The sequence below is a fragment of the Macaca nemestrina genome, chromosome 1 (genome assembly GCF_043159975.1).
Source record: "Macaca nemestrina isolate mMacNem1 chromosome 1, mMacNem.hap1, whole genome shotgun sequence".
NCBI classification, from domain to species: domain Eukaryota; kingdom Metazoa; phylum Chordata; class Mammalia; order Primates; family Cercopithecidae; genus Macaca; species Macaca nemestrina.
In genome coordinates this window covers 187,228,305-187,245,387 of record NC_092125.1, presented here as the reverse complement: position 1 = coordinate 187,245,387, position 17,083 = coordinate 187,228,305, and the positions used below count along the sequence as shown (strand labels likewise).

General features: G+C 44.4%; 1 protein-coding gene across 8 annotated transcripts in view; it reads left to right on the top strand.

Moving 5' to 3' along the window:
- The window catches only part of LOC105494964 (fatty-acid amide hydrolase 1), a 62,194-nt gene that overhangs the window by 17,029 nt on the left and 28,082 nt on the right, over window positions 1–17,083 (top strand). For 7 of the 8 annotated variants that reach the window (XR_011621345.1, XM_071093691.1, XM_071093698.1 and 4 more), the window contains exons 5-6: window positions 3,630–3,754; window positions 4,503–4,701. Coding sequence is in view for 7 of the 8 variants with exons in the window: in XM_071093691.1 (XP_070949792.1) it covers window positions 3,630–3,754; window positions 4,503–4,701 (324 nt within the window). In the remaining variant the exon portion in view is untranslated. Of the gene's footprint in view, window positions 1–3,629; window positions 3,755–4,502; window positions 4,702–7,974; window positions 15,604–17,083 lie in introns of those variants that run through there. The other variant, XM_071093726.1, reaches the window with a different exon arrangement.

Here is a 17,083-nt window from a genome sequence, read left to right as displayed (position 1 = left end):
TAAAGCAATCCGCCTGCCTTGGCCCCTCAAAATGAACATTTTCCACTGTTGACACTACTGAAGCAATATTAGATATATTAGAACCAAGATATTCAGATATATTGCCATCGATTTATAGTCCCCTTGAAATTACATAGCTCTGCTGTTTCTCTGCATTGGGGGCTCAGGAGTCCAGCGGTCCTAAGTATATCTTGTAGCCATCTTCCTAAGAGTTGTGGCCACGACTCAGGACACTTGAGAAAGAGTAAGGAAAGAGTCTATAGACATATCCTCCTTTTTGGGTCGGGGAAACTCCTACAGCTTTTTTCTTATTTAACATTGCAGCTGTACCTTTGCTCATCCCTTTGTATTTAGGCCATTTCCTTTTAGGTGTATCTCTTATATGCTGCATAGACAGGTTTTGCTTTGTGAGCCAATCTATAAATTTTATTCTTTTCATTGCTGACTTAAGCAATTGATGCCATTGATGATTTTGATCTCAGCTCTGTCAAATTATTATTATTTTATTTATTTATTTTTTGAGACAGAGTCTCGCTGTGTTGCCCAAGTTGGAGTTCAGTGGCCTCATCTTGGCTCACTGCAACCTCCACATTCCGGGTTCAAGCAATTCTTGTGCCTCAGCCTCCCAAGTAGCTGGGATTACAGGCACCCGCCACCATGCCCGACTAATTTTTGTATTTATTTATTTATTTTGAGACGGAGTCTCGCTGTGTCGCCCAGGCTGGGGTGCAGTGGCACAATCTTGGCTCACTGCAACCTCCGCCTCCCAGGTTCAAGCGATTCTCCTGCCTCAGCCTCCTGAGTAGCTGGGATTACAGGTACCCGCCACCATGCCAGGCTAATTTTTGTATTTTTAGTAGAGACAGGGTTTCACCATGTTGGCCAGGCTGGTCTTGAATTCCTGACCTCGGGTGATTCGCCCGCCTTGGCCTCCCAAAGTGCTGGGATTGTAGGCGTGAGCCACTGCTCCCTGCCTAATTTTTTTTGAGATGGAGTCTCACTCTGTTGCCAGACTGGAGTGCAGTGGTACGATCTTGGCTCACTGCAACCTCTGCCTCCTGGGTTTAAGCGATTCTCCTGCCTCAGCCACCTGAGTATCTGGGACTACAGGTGCGCGCCACCACGCCCAGATAATTTTTGTGTTTTTAGTAGAGATGGGGTTTCACCATGTTGGCCAGGATGGTCTTGATCTCTTGACCTCGTGATCTGCTTGCCTCAGCCTCCCAAAGTGCTGGAATTACAGGTGTGAGCCACTGCGCCTGACCCCTGTCAAATTATTTTACTGTGTTTATTTACCATGTTTCTTTCACTGTGGGGTCTCTGTCCTTGCTGTTTTGTTTTTCTTTTAACTTCTTTTGTTATCTAGGAAGGTTTATATTAATATTTTAATTCTACATTGGATAATTCCTATATCAAAACTATTGTTGACAATCAATTACAGATGGAACTTCATCTACTCTTTCTCCCCATCTCACTCCTACTCTTTCTCCCTTTCTCACTCCTGCAATTGACTAGTCTCATTGAAAAAACAAATTGGGGTCAGTCAGGCATGATGGCTCATGCTTGTAATCCCAGCACCTTAGGAGGCTGAGGCGAGTGGATCACCTGAGGTCAAGATTTTGAGACCAACCTGGCCAACATGGCGAAACCCCGTCTGTACTAAAAAAATACAAAAATTAGCCGAGTGTGGTATCATGTACCTGTAGTCCCAGCTACTTAGGAGGCTGAGGTGGGAGAATCGCTTGAACCCAGGAGTTGGAGGTTGCAGTGAGCTGAGATCGCGCCATTGCACTCCAACCTGGGTGACAGAGTGAGACTCCATCCCAAAAACAAACAAACAAATAAACTGGGAATTCAGTTTTACTGGGATTCTGTTTCTGCTGACTTGCTCAAGGAGTCTTGTTTCCTTTTAAGTTTTGTGGTTATTTTTGTGTCCTATCGTAAGCTTCTTTTTTTTTTTCTTGAGGCGAAGTCTTGCTTTGTCGCCAAGGCTAGAGTGCAGTGGTGCAATCTTGGCTTACTGCAACCTCCACACCCCAGGTTCAAGCAGTGCTCCCACCTCAGCCTCCTGAGTAGTAGCTGGGACTACAAGAGTGCTGCCACCACACCCGGCTAATTTTTTTTTTTTTTTTTGAGATGGAGTCTCGCTTTGGTGTTCCGGCTGGAGTGCAGTGGCGCACTCTCGGCTCACTGCAACCTCTGCCTCCCAAGTTCAAGTGATTCTCCTGCCGTAGCCTCCCGAGTAGCTGGGATTATAGGCATGTGCCACCATACCTGGCTAATTTTTGTATTTTGAGTAGAGGCGGGGTTTCACCATGTTGGCCAGGCTGGTCTCGAACTCCTGACCTCAGGTGATCCACCCAGCTTGGCCTCCCAAAGTGCTGGGATTACAGATGTGCGCCACTGTGCCCAGCCTCCTGTCATAATTTTCTAATAACTTTATTTTATTTATTTATTTTTTGAGACAAAGTCTTACTGTATCTCCCAGGCTAAAGTGCAATGGCACAATCTCGGCCTACCACATCCTCAACCTCCTGGGCTCAAGTATTCCTTCCATTTGAGCCACTTGAGTAGCTAGGACTATAGGTGCATGCCACCACACCTGGCTAATTTTTTGTAGTCAGGACTACAGGTGCATGCCACCGCCACGCCTGGCTAATTAAAAAAAATTTTTTGTACAGGTGGGGTCTCACTCTCACTATGTTGTCCAGACTGTAATAACTTTCCTATTGGAGTATAATACAGAAATGACCAAATCGTAAGTGTACTGTTTAGAGAATTATAGTTAGCCTGGGCAACATAGCAAAATGCTGTCTCTACAAAAATACAAAAATACAAAAATTAGGCCAGGCGCGGTGGCTCATGCCTGTAATCCCAGCACTTTGGGAGGCCGAGGCGGGCGGATCATGAGGTCAGGAGATTGAGACCATCCTGGCTAGCACGGTGAAGCCCTGTCTCTACTAAAACTACAAAAAATTAACCGGGCATGGTGGTGGGTGCCTGTAGTCCCAGCTGCTTGGGAGGCTGAGGCAGGAGAATGGCGTAAACCCAGGAGGCGGAGCTTGCAATGAGCCGAGATTGCACCACTGCACTCCAGCCTGGGCGACAGAGAAGACTCCATCTCAAAAAAAATAAAAAAATTGTGTGTGTGTGTGTGTGTGTGTGTGTGTGTGTGTGTGTGTGTGTGTGTGTATGTGTATATATATATAATTAGTCAATTAGTCTGGAGTGGTGGTTTGCATCTGTCGCCCCAGCTACTCAGGAGGCTGAGGTGGGAGGACTGCTTGATCCCAGGGCGTTTGAGGCTGCAGTGACCTATGATCACATCACTGTACTCCAGTCTGGGCAACAGAGCAATATTTGTCTCTAAAAAAAAAAAATTATAGTTGTTTATGTGTTAATTTTGGGTTTTTGACCAGCCATGAATATTCCCAGATATACTATTTCCCCAGTCATTATTTCACAATGTCTACCAAGTTAAAATGAAGGACTTTGTCAGGTACTCTGCAAAGGAGGGATGGGCAGAGGGAATATTTCACAAACTTGGGCCAGGGGCCTAAAACATCTCTGGTCTAAGGAAGAGAAGCCTATAAGGATCTTTAATACTTTACCTTTAACACTCTGGGTAGGTGCTGGTGGATGTGCCCTGTACCACAGACCGCCACTCCCTTCATGAGGAGGAAAACAACATCTTTAAGCGGTCAAGGAAGAAGGAGCGACAGATATTGCCTGTGCTGCAAATGCAGCTTCTTGCGTGAGTGACAGATTTTTAAACTCAGGACTTTGTGCCTGAGTGCTCTGGGAGTCTGGTCACCTGGGAGACTGGGGGACTGGAAGCTCTTACCAAGACCATAACCCACACAGGAATCTTATGGCTGGAGATCTGCCTAGAGGAGACAGAAATCATGGGATCATCTCTGGAACATGGAAACCCTATCTGAATTAGCTGGGTGTGGCGATGCACACCTGTAGTCCCAGCTACTCAAGGGGCTGAGGGAGGAGAATCACTTGAACCTAGGAGGTGGAGGCTGCAGTGAGCTGAGATTGCACCACTGCACTCCAGCCTGGGTAACAGAGCAAGACTCTGTCAAAAAACAAAAACAAAAACAACGCTATCTCGTAGGACATATATACTAGAGTGGGCTGCACAGATTCACTCATGCTATTTCATCCTCAGTACCAGTGAGTAGCACATGTTTGAAAAATAACTACTAGGGTAAGGACTCATTCCATAGCCAGCATAGCAATTTGGTCCATCAACAGAGCTCAGGGGGCCCTTGTAAGGAGACTTCCTAGTGAAGAGCTCATGGAGTAAGGTTGGGTTGCTATCTGCCTTGAGAATGGCTTTTCAGGCAGTGTCATTGGGGAAGGGACTTGAGAGGCTGTCTAACCAGCTACCTATCCCATAGTACCTTCCCTTATCCATGTTTGCAGCTCCTTATGTTGCTCTTCTACTGCTGGGAAGCTCACTAGTCACTGCTTCTGTCTCTTTCTGGTTTCAGGGCTGGACTCCTTGCCACCAAACCAGGAGGCCACGTTGTCTATTCCACCTGCTCACTCTCACACTTACAGAACGAGTATGTGGTGCAAGGTGCCATTGAGCTCCTGGCCAATCAATACAGTATCCAGGTGCAGGTGGAAGATCTGACTCATTTCCGAAGGCTTTTCATGGACACATTCTGTTTCTTCTCATCCTGCCAGGTTGGGGAGCTGGTAATACCAAACCTCATGGCCAATTTTGGCCCTATGTACTTCTGCAAAATGCATAGGCTGACATAGCATCACCCAATCCCTGAAGCTAGAAGACAAAGGGTATACTCTGTTGGAGGCACCAGAAATTGGAAACTGGGACCAGTGGCAGAGATACACTCTGGGTCCTGTCTCCAACCTGTTCATGTCTTTCTGCAGTTTTTGGCAGTAAGAAGTAGAAGATTTTCTGTTGTCCAATTGTGGAACATCAGCAGGTTTCTAACTCACTCATTACCCCCTGCCCCATATCCAGGCCTGTACCAAAGTTCACTGCCCCCTTAGGGGCTTAGAAGGAGAAGCCAGTGAGCAGGCTTACACTAAGTTGTAAACATAGGAAGAAGCATTTGGCCAATAAAGTTGCTGAAGCTCTATAGACTTGGAGCTACAGTTGGGGACTTCATGTCAGTGCACATGCCATTAGTTCCACTTGTACCAGCCAGTTACTGAGCCCCTGTCATCCTTGAAGTGAGTTCCACCTGATCAGTCTTGAGCAGCCAGTAGGCTCAATTAAGCCCGCCTGGGTTTTCCATATGGCCCATGATCTAATTTAAGGAACAAGTAACTAAAAAATACTAAGCCAATGCAAAATAATCTGCTTACCTACTCACATTGGAAAAGCCCTTTGAGCTGAATAATTCTGACCATTCCTGCTGTCAACAATACTGCTGCCCAAATGTGGCTTAGGAGGCTGCTTCTGCTACAAAACCATCATACTCTTGTGTGTGCCTTGTTCTTTGTTCATTCTTCTAGCAAGTATTCCCAGACCTTGTGTATGACAGGTAGCTAGGGAGCTCTTGGAGATGTAGCAGTTGGGATTGTGGGAGATTACTGGGCTTCCTCATCCTTTGGAATGGTAACTCTCCTTTTGCTTTCTGAACACCTAGGAATCTCCTGATGTTTCGTTTTGTTGTATTCCAGACTTTCTGTTGTTTCTAGTCTGCAGCTGAACTCTGGTACCTTTTCTTTGGCCCACCCCCTAATCCCTAACTCTTCCCTCAGCATCACAGGGCTTCACTGCACACACTGTGTTCAGGGCAAGATTTCATCATTTACTGACTGCATACTCGATATGTTGTTTTTGTAACTTTTGCCAAAAGAAAGTAACCTTTAGTGGCAGGGATATAAAAAATTGCTCAGGGTCACTTGCAGATATTTTCTTTTTAACCTTTTTTTTTTTTTTTTTTCTGGAAAACTAGTCATGTGCAGAAAAGGGTATGTAACTTTAGAATACCTGAAGGCTTCTTGGCTCTTCCGCTTTCCTTATTCCTCCTCTTCCTGCCACTCTTTTTGTCCCTTCTGCCTTTCCTGCTCATCCTTATTTGGGTATTAGAGGTGTCAGTTGAGGAGGGACTTTAACTGAGGTTAAGCCTTCTTTTGGGATTTGCATTGTAATTGAGGACCCTGGAAGATCTCTGAGACTCAAAATCAGGTGAAGCTAGAAGATGGAGCTTCAAGGGGCATGGTTAGTGCTCTGAGTAGGACCCTAACCAGGCTCCGTGCGTGGCATATGGTCCCTGCATGCTGTTCACTCTGTATAGTACTTAGTATTTGCTGAGGCTAAAAGGCCTCAGGTGCCTGGGCTTCTGCCCTTGGACTCCTGGATATCCAGCCTGGTGCTAATTGAATGCTAAGCAGTGGTAATTCAAAATGAGAGGGTCCCCTGCCTCTAGAGTCATGATCTAATTGGGGACAGACAGACCTAGATAAGAAAAGCAGAGAACTACTTTGGAAAACAGTTTATCTGCTGTAATTGAACATTCAGCTACCCTATAACCCAGTTAATCCAATACTGGGGATAAATCCTAGAGAAACTCATACATGTACACCAGGAGACATGTACAAGAATATTCATAGCAGCCCTATTCACAAAAGCAAAAGCCTAGAAATAACCCAGATGCCCATGAGCAAGAGAGTGGACAAGTAAACTAGAATATTCACATAATAGAATATTATACAATTGTCAAATGAACTATAATGATACTTAACTATATGGATGAATCTGAGCAATAAAATAATTAAGTGAAAAAAGTTTAATCCCAGAAGAGTAAATGTAGCATGATGCCCTTTCTGAATGAAAGGTTTTTTTCTTTTCTGTGGAGTTATTCTTTACATACAATATAGTTCATACATTTTAAATATATTGTTTAATAAATATTGATAATTGTATATAATAGTATAGTCACCATCACCATCAAGATGTAGAAAGTAGGCTAGGCACAGTGGCTCATGCCTGTAATCTCAACACTTTGGAAGGCCGAGGTGGGAAGATCACTTGAGCCCAGGAATTCTAGATCAGCTTGGACAATATAGCGAGACCTGGTCTCTACCAAAAAAAAAAAAAGTAGGCTGGGCACAGTGGCTCACACTTGTAATCCCAGCACTTTGGGAGGCCAAGGCGGGTGGATCACAAGGTCAGGAGATCAAGACCATCCTGGCTAACATGGTGAAACCCCGTCTGTACTAAAAAATACAAAAAATTAGCCGGGCATGGTGGTGGGCGCCTGTAGTCCCAGCTTCTTGGAAGGCTGAGGCAGAAGAATAGTGTGAACCTGGGAACCAGAGCTTGCAGTGAGCCGAGATTGCACCACAGCACTCCAACCTGGGCAACAGAGCAAGACTCTGTCTCAAAAAAAAAAAAAAAAAAAAAGTAGCTGGATGTGTTGGCATGTGCATGTGGTCCCAGCTACTTAGGAGACTGAGGCAGGAGGATCACTTGAGCACAGGAGTTTGAGGCTGCAGTGAGCAGCCTGGGCAAGAGAGTGAGACTCCGTCTTGTGCCCTTGCACTCCAGCCAGGGTGACAGAGTGAGACTCTGTCTCAAAAAAAAAAAAAAGATAAGGGCATTGGGATTTATAATGTGCTGTTTATAATGTGCTGTTTAAAGTCTGAAGCTCGGCCAGGTGCTGTGGCTCATGCCTGTAATCCCAACACTTTGGAAGGCTGAGGCAGGTGGATCACCTGAGGTCAGGAGGAGTTCAAGACTAGCCTGGCCAACATGGTGAAACCCCATCTCTACAAAAATACAAGAAGGCATGATGGCAGGTGCTTGTAATCTCAGCTACCCACTAGGCTGGGGAGGGAGAATTGCTTGAACCTGGGAGGCGGAGGTTTCAGTGAGCCAAGATAGCGCCATTGCACTCCAGCCTGGGCTACAGAGAGACTCCAAAAATAATAATAATAAAGTCTGAAGCTCCACTGATTACTCCTTTTATTGATTATTTGCAGCTGGTCTAACCAGTTACATATGTCTGGCTTAATTACATGGCCAGAGCAACATAAAAGCCCTGCTGAGAACTTCTGATTTGAGCTCTTCCAAAACCAGGATGGATTCCTCACATAGATCATGATGATTCAATCCAAAGGCACTTTGCAGTGCAGTCCACATATGCATAAGGGCCATGGGGAGCTTGTATTTGGGAAGTTCTGAGATTCCTGATGTTTACCTACCCAGTCTTTCTCTTGCTGCCCTGTGTCCTTTGCCTTTAAATAAAAATCTTACGTGATTATGCTCTGTGAAGCCTGGATAATCCTTTCAAATATTTGGTCTGGGAAAATTTTTGCATATATGCATGGAATCATACAATATGTAGTCTTTGGTGTTTGACTTCTTTGACTTAGTATAATGTTTTTGAGATTCACTTTGTTGTGAGTATTAATGTTTTGTTCCTTTTTATTGCTGAATTGTATTCCATGGTGCAGACATACCACCATTTTGTGTATCTCTTCACCAGTTGATGGACATTTGAGTTGCTTCCAGTTTTGGGCTATTATTAATAATGCTGCTAAGACCTTTTGGGCATATAATTTTGTGAGTACATGTTTTCTTTTCTTTTTTTTATTTTTTGATATGGCGTCTCACTCTCTTGCCCAGGCTGGAGTGCAATGGTGCAATGTCAGCTCACTGCAACCCCTGCCTCCCAGGTTCAAGCGATTCTTCCGCTGCAGCTTCCTGAGTAGCTGGGATTACAGGCACCCGCCACCATGCCTGGCTAATTTTTTTGTATTTTTAGTAGAAATGGGGTTTTGCCATGTTGGCCAGGCTGGTCTCGAACTCCTGACCTCAGATGATCCACCCGCTTCAGCCTCCCAAAGCTAGGATTACAGGTATGAACCACCGTGCCCAGCCCATGTTTTCCTCTAGTAAATACTTAGGGGAAGAATTGCTCGGTCATATGGTAAATGTATGTTTAACTTTATAAGGTACCATCATACTGTTTTCCAAAGTGGATCTACCATTTTGCATTGCCATCAGCAATGTATGAGAGGTCCAGTTGCTCCACATCTTTGCTAACACTTAGGATTATCAACCTTACACTTTATTCTACTGGGCCAGGTGGGGTGGCTCATGTCTGTAATCCCAGTACTTTGGGAGGCCAAGGTGAGTGGATCACTTAAGGTCAGGAGTTCAAGCCCAGCCTGGCCAACATGGTGAAACCCCGTCTGTACTAAAAATGCAAAAATTAGCCAGGTGTAGTGGCACATGCCTGTGATTCCAGCTACTTGAGAGACTAAGGCACAAGAATCGCTTGCACCCAGGAGGTAGAGGTTGCAGTGAGCTGGGATTGCACCACTGTACTCCAGCCTGGGCAACAGAGGGAGACTCTGTCTCAAAAATAAATAATAAGTAACTTTATTCTAGTGGATGTGTCTTGATACCTCATTGTGGTCCTAATTTGCATTTCTCTAATGACTAGTGGTGCTATAAAATTAAATACAACTAAGAATTTAAAAACGTAAAAAGAACATGTATGCAGTAAAGCCATGTAAGAAGGAAAGAATGGTTATCACTATGGGGGAAAGAATGGTTCTCACTATGGGATTCAGTATAATGGTTCTTACAGATAGGGGGATAGGATGGGGCTGGAGGGAACATAAAGTTAGATTATTGTTAGGGCTCTTGCTTTTATATTTGGTGCTTATTGCATTATTAAAAGCAGCTAAGTTAATAAAAAGTTATGTATAAAAATATCCATGACGAAGTGATAAAAGTATGTTATAAACAAAGATTATGATTAATTCAATTTTGTACACCTGAGGTATCCCTAAAAAAAGAGAAGGGGTTGGCTGGGCATGGTGGCTCATGCCTGTAATCCCAGTACTTTGGGAGGCCAAGGCAGGTGGATCAGCTGAGGTCAGGAGTTCGTGACCAGGCTGACCAACATGGCAAAACCCCTTCTCTACTAAAAATACAAAAAAAAAAAAAAAAAAAAAAAAAGAAGCGGGTGGAGAACCAAGCCCACAGCGAATAATAATGCAAAATATGGCTTAATGTAGAAGGGATCACATTGAAAGACCTGGAAGCTTAGCAGTATTGCCTCAGTCTTGTTCATGAGCTCCTCTTTCCTTGTGACTTGCAACAGTTCAACCATAGCAGAGGGTCAGGTATTGGGGCACTATGGGTCAATATAGATTGATAGCTTGGAGCTATGGTTTTCACGTTTTAGGAGTCACAGATCTGTTTGAGAGACTGGTAAAAGCTTTGGCCATTCTCAGAAGAACAAAGATAGAAAACACCATAGCATTTTACATAAGATTTCAGGGGCTTGGGTACTTCCTAAGGCCCATCTGTAAACCCCAAGTTAAGAACCTTTCGATTAGAAGATCTCAAATTTGAGGGTCTTTAGTAAAGGCAAGGGGGTCAAGCAGAGACCCCCAGTAACAAATCACTACTCTCACCCCTGCCAATCTGCCCTTCTTCCCATCTGCATTCTTCATCTTCAAACTTAACACCACCCTTTGCCCTGCTGCCCATGCCAGAAACTGCAGCCATCCTTGACGCTGTGACAGTAATCACTACTGTATATCGAATGTACCTGAGCTAGGCCCATGTGAAAAAAGCATTGTTTTATTTACATCATTGTTTCCTACTTTCACAGAAACCCTAGGATATGCTCTTTTTTGTTGTTGCCTATTTATTATAAAACTTTGAAAGAATTATTTGTTAATTTGAACATTTTCATCCATTTTGTGGCTTTTCTTTGCACTATTTTTATGGTGTGTTTTTATTGCAGGACAGGCAAGCCTCAAAACTGGGGCTTAGCCTGGGAGAAAGCCAGGAAAGAATTCAAGGGCAAGCTAGTGGTGTTAGACAGCAATCTTTTATTGAACAATACTGCTCCTTGCAGAGTAAGGCTAACTTATAGGCAGCAAATCCAGAGTCAGCTGATACACTCTTTTTAGTCCCATTTTATAGAGAAGGAAACAAGCTTAGATTGCTTAAGTAACTCAAAAAGTTACAGTCTGAAATTTCTTTTTCCTTTTTTTTAAGACAGGGTCTGGCTCTCACCAGGGTGGAGTGCCATGGCATGATCTTGGCTCACTGTAACCTCCGCCTCCCAGGCTCAAGTGATCCTCCTGCCTCAGCCTCCTGTGTAGCTGGGACTACAGGCACGTGCCACCGCGCCTGGCTAAGTTTTGTATTTTTAGTAGAGATGGGGTTTCGCCATGTTGCCCAGGCTAGTCTTGAATTCTTGAGCTCAAGTGATCTGCCTGCCTTGGCATCCTAAAGTGCTAGGATTACAGGCATGAGCCACTGCGCCCAGCCGCAATCTGAAATTTCTTTCTTGAAATGTTGCTTATATTTCTCCCCTTCCTAGCATTCCTGCCTTAGGTAGGGCCTTATCATTTCTCACTGATCAATGGCAGTAGCCTCAAAACTCATTTCTATTTCTCTAATCAGCCCTAAATTTTTCCATTCTTCCCCATCCTCTCATGCCACCCCTTATCTATTGTGTGATCGTTGATCACAATAATCCTCCCATTCTGTCCCAGTACAATGTGACTTTGCTACTTCTATCAGTAAGAGATGGAGTCTGTTTCCCCACCTCTTGAATCTGGGCCAGTCTTATGATTTGTTTTGACCAATAAAGTCTGGTGGAAGGGATGCTGTGCAACTTCTGCGTGTAGGCCTCAAGAAACCTTGCAACTTCCATGCTCATTTTGGAGCTCTTCTGCTGCTCTGTGAAGAAGCCTGGACCAACCTGCTGGAGACACGTGCTGGAAGCTGTCTTAGACCTCCCAAGCTCAGTTAAACAGTTAGGTGACCCAAACATCATGAGTGACCCCAGCCAAGACCAGCCTAAATCACTGACCCCCAGAATTGTGAACAAATAAAGTAGTGGTTGTTTTAAGCCAGTAAGTTTTGGAAATGGTTAAGTAAATTTAAATAAAATTTTAACATATGTCATTTGTGTTAATAAGTAACACAAATCTGAGTGTCATTCATCTGCTTATAATTCTTTGTTCTTTAGGCTGGGCATGGTGGCTTATGCCTGTAATCCCAGCACTTTTGGAGGCCGAGGCCACCAGGGTCGCTTGAGGCCAGAAGTTTGAGACCAGCCTGAGCAACATAGCGAGAACCCGTTTTTACAGAAAGATCCTTTGTTCTCTCTGCATTGCCAACAGGATCAAGTCCAGACTCTTGCCCTGATCCCTGGTTGTTGATGCTGTTTCATCTGTGTCTCTGTCATGCCCTGCTCCTCCCCTTTCATACAAATTCTTTGTCTATCCATGCATAACATAAGCCAATGCTTCTGTGTCAGGACAAATTGTCTCCTCTACCTAAATGCCTTTTCCCTTGTGCTTTCTTGCTAGCTCAGATTTCCACCCCTCTGGAAGCTTTCTCTAATCCTTCTAACGCTGAGTTGATCCTCTTCTGTGCTCCCCAACGCTCTCTATAATACAATGAATATAGCACTTTCCATGGCCACTTTTTCTTCTTTACCCATCCCCAAACTAGGAATTGTTAGGGACAGTAAGCTGGTATTTATTTTTGCATCCCTAACCCCCAAGTACCAACATGCTTGGTACCTATTTGGTAGTTAATATACATTTGAGTACCTCCTATGTGCTAAGCTTAATTGTAGATACTAGAGTGAGTGGTGAACACAGCAGAAAAAAGTCGTTGTTCTCATGGGATGTGCAATCTAGTGGGCAAGATAGACAAGTAATTACAAGTAAATTATAAGCAATTACAATTAGTTATAAGTAAATTATGAGTGAGCCAAGTACTGAGAGAAGTGTAATGTGCATATACCTGAGGGACCTATCCTTGCCTGGAGGAAGAGATGTTTAAACAGAGCTGAAGATAAAGAGGAGTTAAATCAGTGAGGCAGAGGAGGATGTTGGGAGTGCTCTAGCAGAGGGAACAGTTCGTGTGAATGTGAAGTCGGGAAAGAGGATATTCTAGATTCTGAAAGAGGTCCAGTATCCTGCAGTGTAGGGAGAGAGGAATGGTTGTGAAACACAAGGCTGGAGAAGCAGGCGGAAGCCAACCTACAACAGGGCCTTCTGGGCCACTTGAAGGAATAGGTATTCTATCCTGAGTCACTGGAAGCCATTGTGGGAGTTTTAAGCTGGAAAACGATCTGATCAGATTTCATGGGCCCCCCAGTGGGAATATGATTATCAGAATTTACTGAATGAGGAAGTTCAATAGCTGGCTGTACAGAAATTGCTTCTGAAAGTCGGTCCTGTCCTTAAGCTTACTCAACCTTATCTCTCTGAGTAAATGGGAACTCTTGAGCTCCAACCCGTTTAGACCATATTTTGAGGTGACACTTTAGGAGGTGTACTGGCTGAAGAGGGTGACCAGGAAGGAGAGAAAACTGAAAGTCTCGTTCTGGGGAGAACTGGGAGAATTGGGAGTATTTCACCAGGAGAAAGACAGACTTAAGGAAGAGAGATGCTGTCTCCAACTAGGACTGTTCTGAGGCAGGGGAAGCAGATGTGTTTTGAGTATCCCCAGGGGCAGAGCTGGGACCAGTAGAAAGAAGTTGTAGTGAGCCAGATTGTAGGTTAGCATACGAAACCTTTCAATGAGTGTTTTCTGAATTATGGCTCACAACCATGATTCATTAGCGGTCATGAAGTCAATTTGTGGGTATGGTACGCCTTAGAACTTCTCACAAATACCTAGTTACTTCTTCTCTTGGACACGTGGTAGGCTTGCCTTCCCCACTCCCTCTGCAGGTAGGCCTAGTCACGTGACTTGCTTTAGCCAATGAAATGTGCACAGAGGTGGTGTCTTTTTTTTTTTTAGATTCATTTCACTTTTGTTATGAACAAACACAATCTCAGTATAACTAGCTTCAGAGTTGATATTAATAGAAATTATTCCAAAATTATTCTTAAGTCACAAATAACTACTATGCCACGTAAAAAGGGAGAAATCCCACCTAATCAAAGAAAAGTTATCCTATGTATGTTTCCATGGGAATGAGTTTAAGCATTCTCAAATTTTTTCTGGCCAGTCATCCACCACTTCTCCAATGGATTCATTCAGTCTCTTGGAGAACCGTGTAGACTAATGATAGCATCTGGGACACATAGACAGATCAACTTCATGGTGGACATTGTTATTATAAAAAATACTCAGGTCTTGAGAATTCCTGTGCTGAAGGATCCCAAAATGCTTTATAAAAAGCATTAGTCATGCCTCAAAACTGCCCTTTGAGGTAGGTCAGTATTACTGTCCCCATTTTACCAGAAGAAAACTGAGGCATATTAGAGTTAAGTGACTTGTCCAGGGTCACATAGCAAGTCAGTGGCACAGTGGTAGGAGAGCTCTGTCCTTAACCACCAGCATAACATTGCCACCTAGATTTTTTTTGTTTTTTTGAGACAAAATTTTCTTCTGTTGCCCAGGCTGGAGTGCAGTGGTCCGATCTTGGCTCACTGCCTCCCAGGTTCAAGCAATTATCCTGCCTCAGCATTTCAAGTAGCTGGGATTACAGTCGCCTGCCACCACGCCTGGCTAATTTTTTTTTTTTTTTTTTTGAGACAGAGTCTTGCTCTGTCGCCCAGGCTGAAGTGCTGTGGTGCAATCTCGGCTCACTGCAAGTTCTGGTTCCCGGGTTCACACCATTCTCCTGCCTCAGCCTCCCAAGAAGCTGGGACTACAGGCGCTCGCCACCACGCCCGGCATGCAGTGTTCACTGCATGTTCATGGTGCGAGGAATAAGGTGGTGTAGGACCCAGTGCTTGCTCTGAGGAGAGTCCAGACAGACACAGGAACAGATGATTCAATGCTGTATGATAAATCCTTGCACCAGGGAACACAGGCAGCTTTGAGAGCATAGAGAAGTGGCCCTGATCCAGATAAGGGAATTCTGGGAAGTCTTCCCAGAGAAAAGCATACTTCTGAGACAGGAAGGTCAAGTAAACCAAGACACAACGATGAAATAGGTGCAAGGCAAAAAACGAAAAAGAAAAAAAATCAACTATAATCTTCTTTTTTTTGAGATAGAGTTTTACTCTTGTCGCCCAGGCTGGGGTGCAGTGGCGTAATCTCAGCTCACTGCAACCTCCACTTCCCGAGTTCAAGAAATTCTTGTGCCTCAGCCTCCTGAGTAGCTGGGATTACAGGCACGTGAAACCATGCCCGGCTAATTTTTGTATTTTTAGATGAGATGGGTTTCACCATGTTGGCCAGGCTGGTCTCAAACTCCTGACCTGAAGTGATCCACCCGCCTTGGCCTCCCAAAGTATTGAGATTACAGGTGTGAGCCACTGCACCCAACTAGAGCTCTTTAAATAATAATAGACTTACCTTAGGATTTGATTTGCATACAACCTACCAAGAATATATTCTCTGTGAAATATGACATAAATGTGTGATAATGACCTAAGATTGCTTCTCAAGATGAGAGATGTGCTTTTCTGCACGTCTGGTTTTCAAAAACTGGTTTGCCACCCACGAGATGTTTTCTCCCACACCAACTTGGATAGAAGAGCTTATGGCAGACAAGCTGACTCAACACTCAGACTGATGTCACCAGATCAAAGTGAAAAATATATGTCGCTCTCATGATCCAAATAAAAATGTTTTCCTAATAAAATTGCCATTGCTGTGAATCAGTTTTAGTCACATTTTTATTTTATTTAATGATATAGTCCTTGCTACATGTCAGGCACTGTTCTAAGCACTTCCCTAACATTAAGTCATTTAATTCCCATGGCAACCAATGGGGTGGTACAACATCCCCATTTTATAGATGAGGAAATTCAGGTACTGAATGGTAAAGAAACTAACCACACAGTTTCAAATACATTATAGGAGGGAGACAGCATGTATTTCATGTGTATCCAAAGAAGGCATGGGTGAAAACAGGTTAAGGAAAACAGATTGAAGGTGAGGTATGGCTGGTGGGTTTCCAAGTTAATGATTGGGAACCTTTAATAATGATTCCACAGTCTAGTCGTAGGTGTCCTTGTTACCAAGGCAGCAGGGTTTTTAAAAAAAATTTTTATTTTTAAAAATAGAGACAGGGAGGCCGGGCGCGGTGGCTCAAGCCTGTAATCCCAGCACTTTGGGAGGCCGAGACGGGTGGATCACAAGGTCAGGAGATCGAGACCATCCTGGCTAACCCGGTGAAACCCCGTCTCTACTAAAAAATACAAAAAACTAGCCGGGCGAGGTGGCGGGCGCCTGTAGTCCCAGCTACTCGGGAGGCTGAGGCAGGAGAATGGCGTGAACCCGGGAGGCGGAGCTTGCAGTGAGCTGAGATCCGGCCACTGCACTCCAGCCTGGGCGGCAGAGCGAGACTCTGTCTCAAAAAAAAAAAAAAAAAAAAAAAAAAGAGACAGGGTCTCCCTATGTTGCCCAGACTGGTCTCAAACTCCTGGGCTCAGTGGATCCTCCTGCCTCGACCTCCCAAAGTGCTAGGATTACAGGTGTGAGCCACCATGCCTGGCCATAGCAAAGATTTTTTTTTTTTTTTTTTTTTTGAGATGGAGTTTCTCTCTGTTCAGGCCGGAATTCAGTGGTGCAATCTTGGCTCACCACAACCTCTGCCTCCCTGGTTCAAGGGATCCTCCTGCCTCAACCTCCTGAGTAGCTGGGACTATAGGTGTGTGTCACCACACCCAGCTAATTTTTGCATTTTTAATAGAGACGGGGTTTCATCATGTTGAACAGGCTGGTCTTGAACTCCAGACCTCAAGTGATCCTCCTGCCTTGACCTCCCAAAATGTTGGGATTACAGGCATGAACCACTGCGCCTGGCCAAGGGATTTTGAGTCTTGAAGATCCAGGTTTGATTCACAGTTGGGCCCTCCACTGACTGTGTAGCACTGAGCAAGTGACTGGTTGTCTGTAAGGCCTCGGTTACTTATCTGGGCAATGAGGATCAGGAGGTGTATCAGTTAACTATTGCTTTGTAATGAACCAATCCTCAAAGTGGTGGTTTAAACAACCATTTATTATTCTCTGAGTCTATGGTTTGGCGGGTGTTTCTGCTGACCTAAGTTGGCTTGGCAAGACTCACTCATGTATCTGCAGTCAGGTGGCTCTGCTCATCTTGGCTGTCTCACTGTGTAACGGCCTGACCAAGGG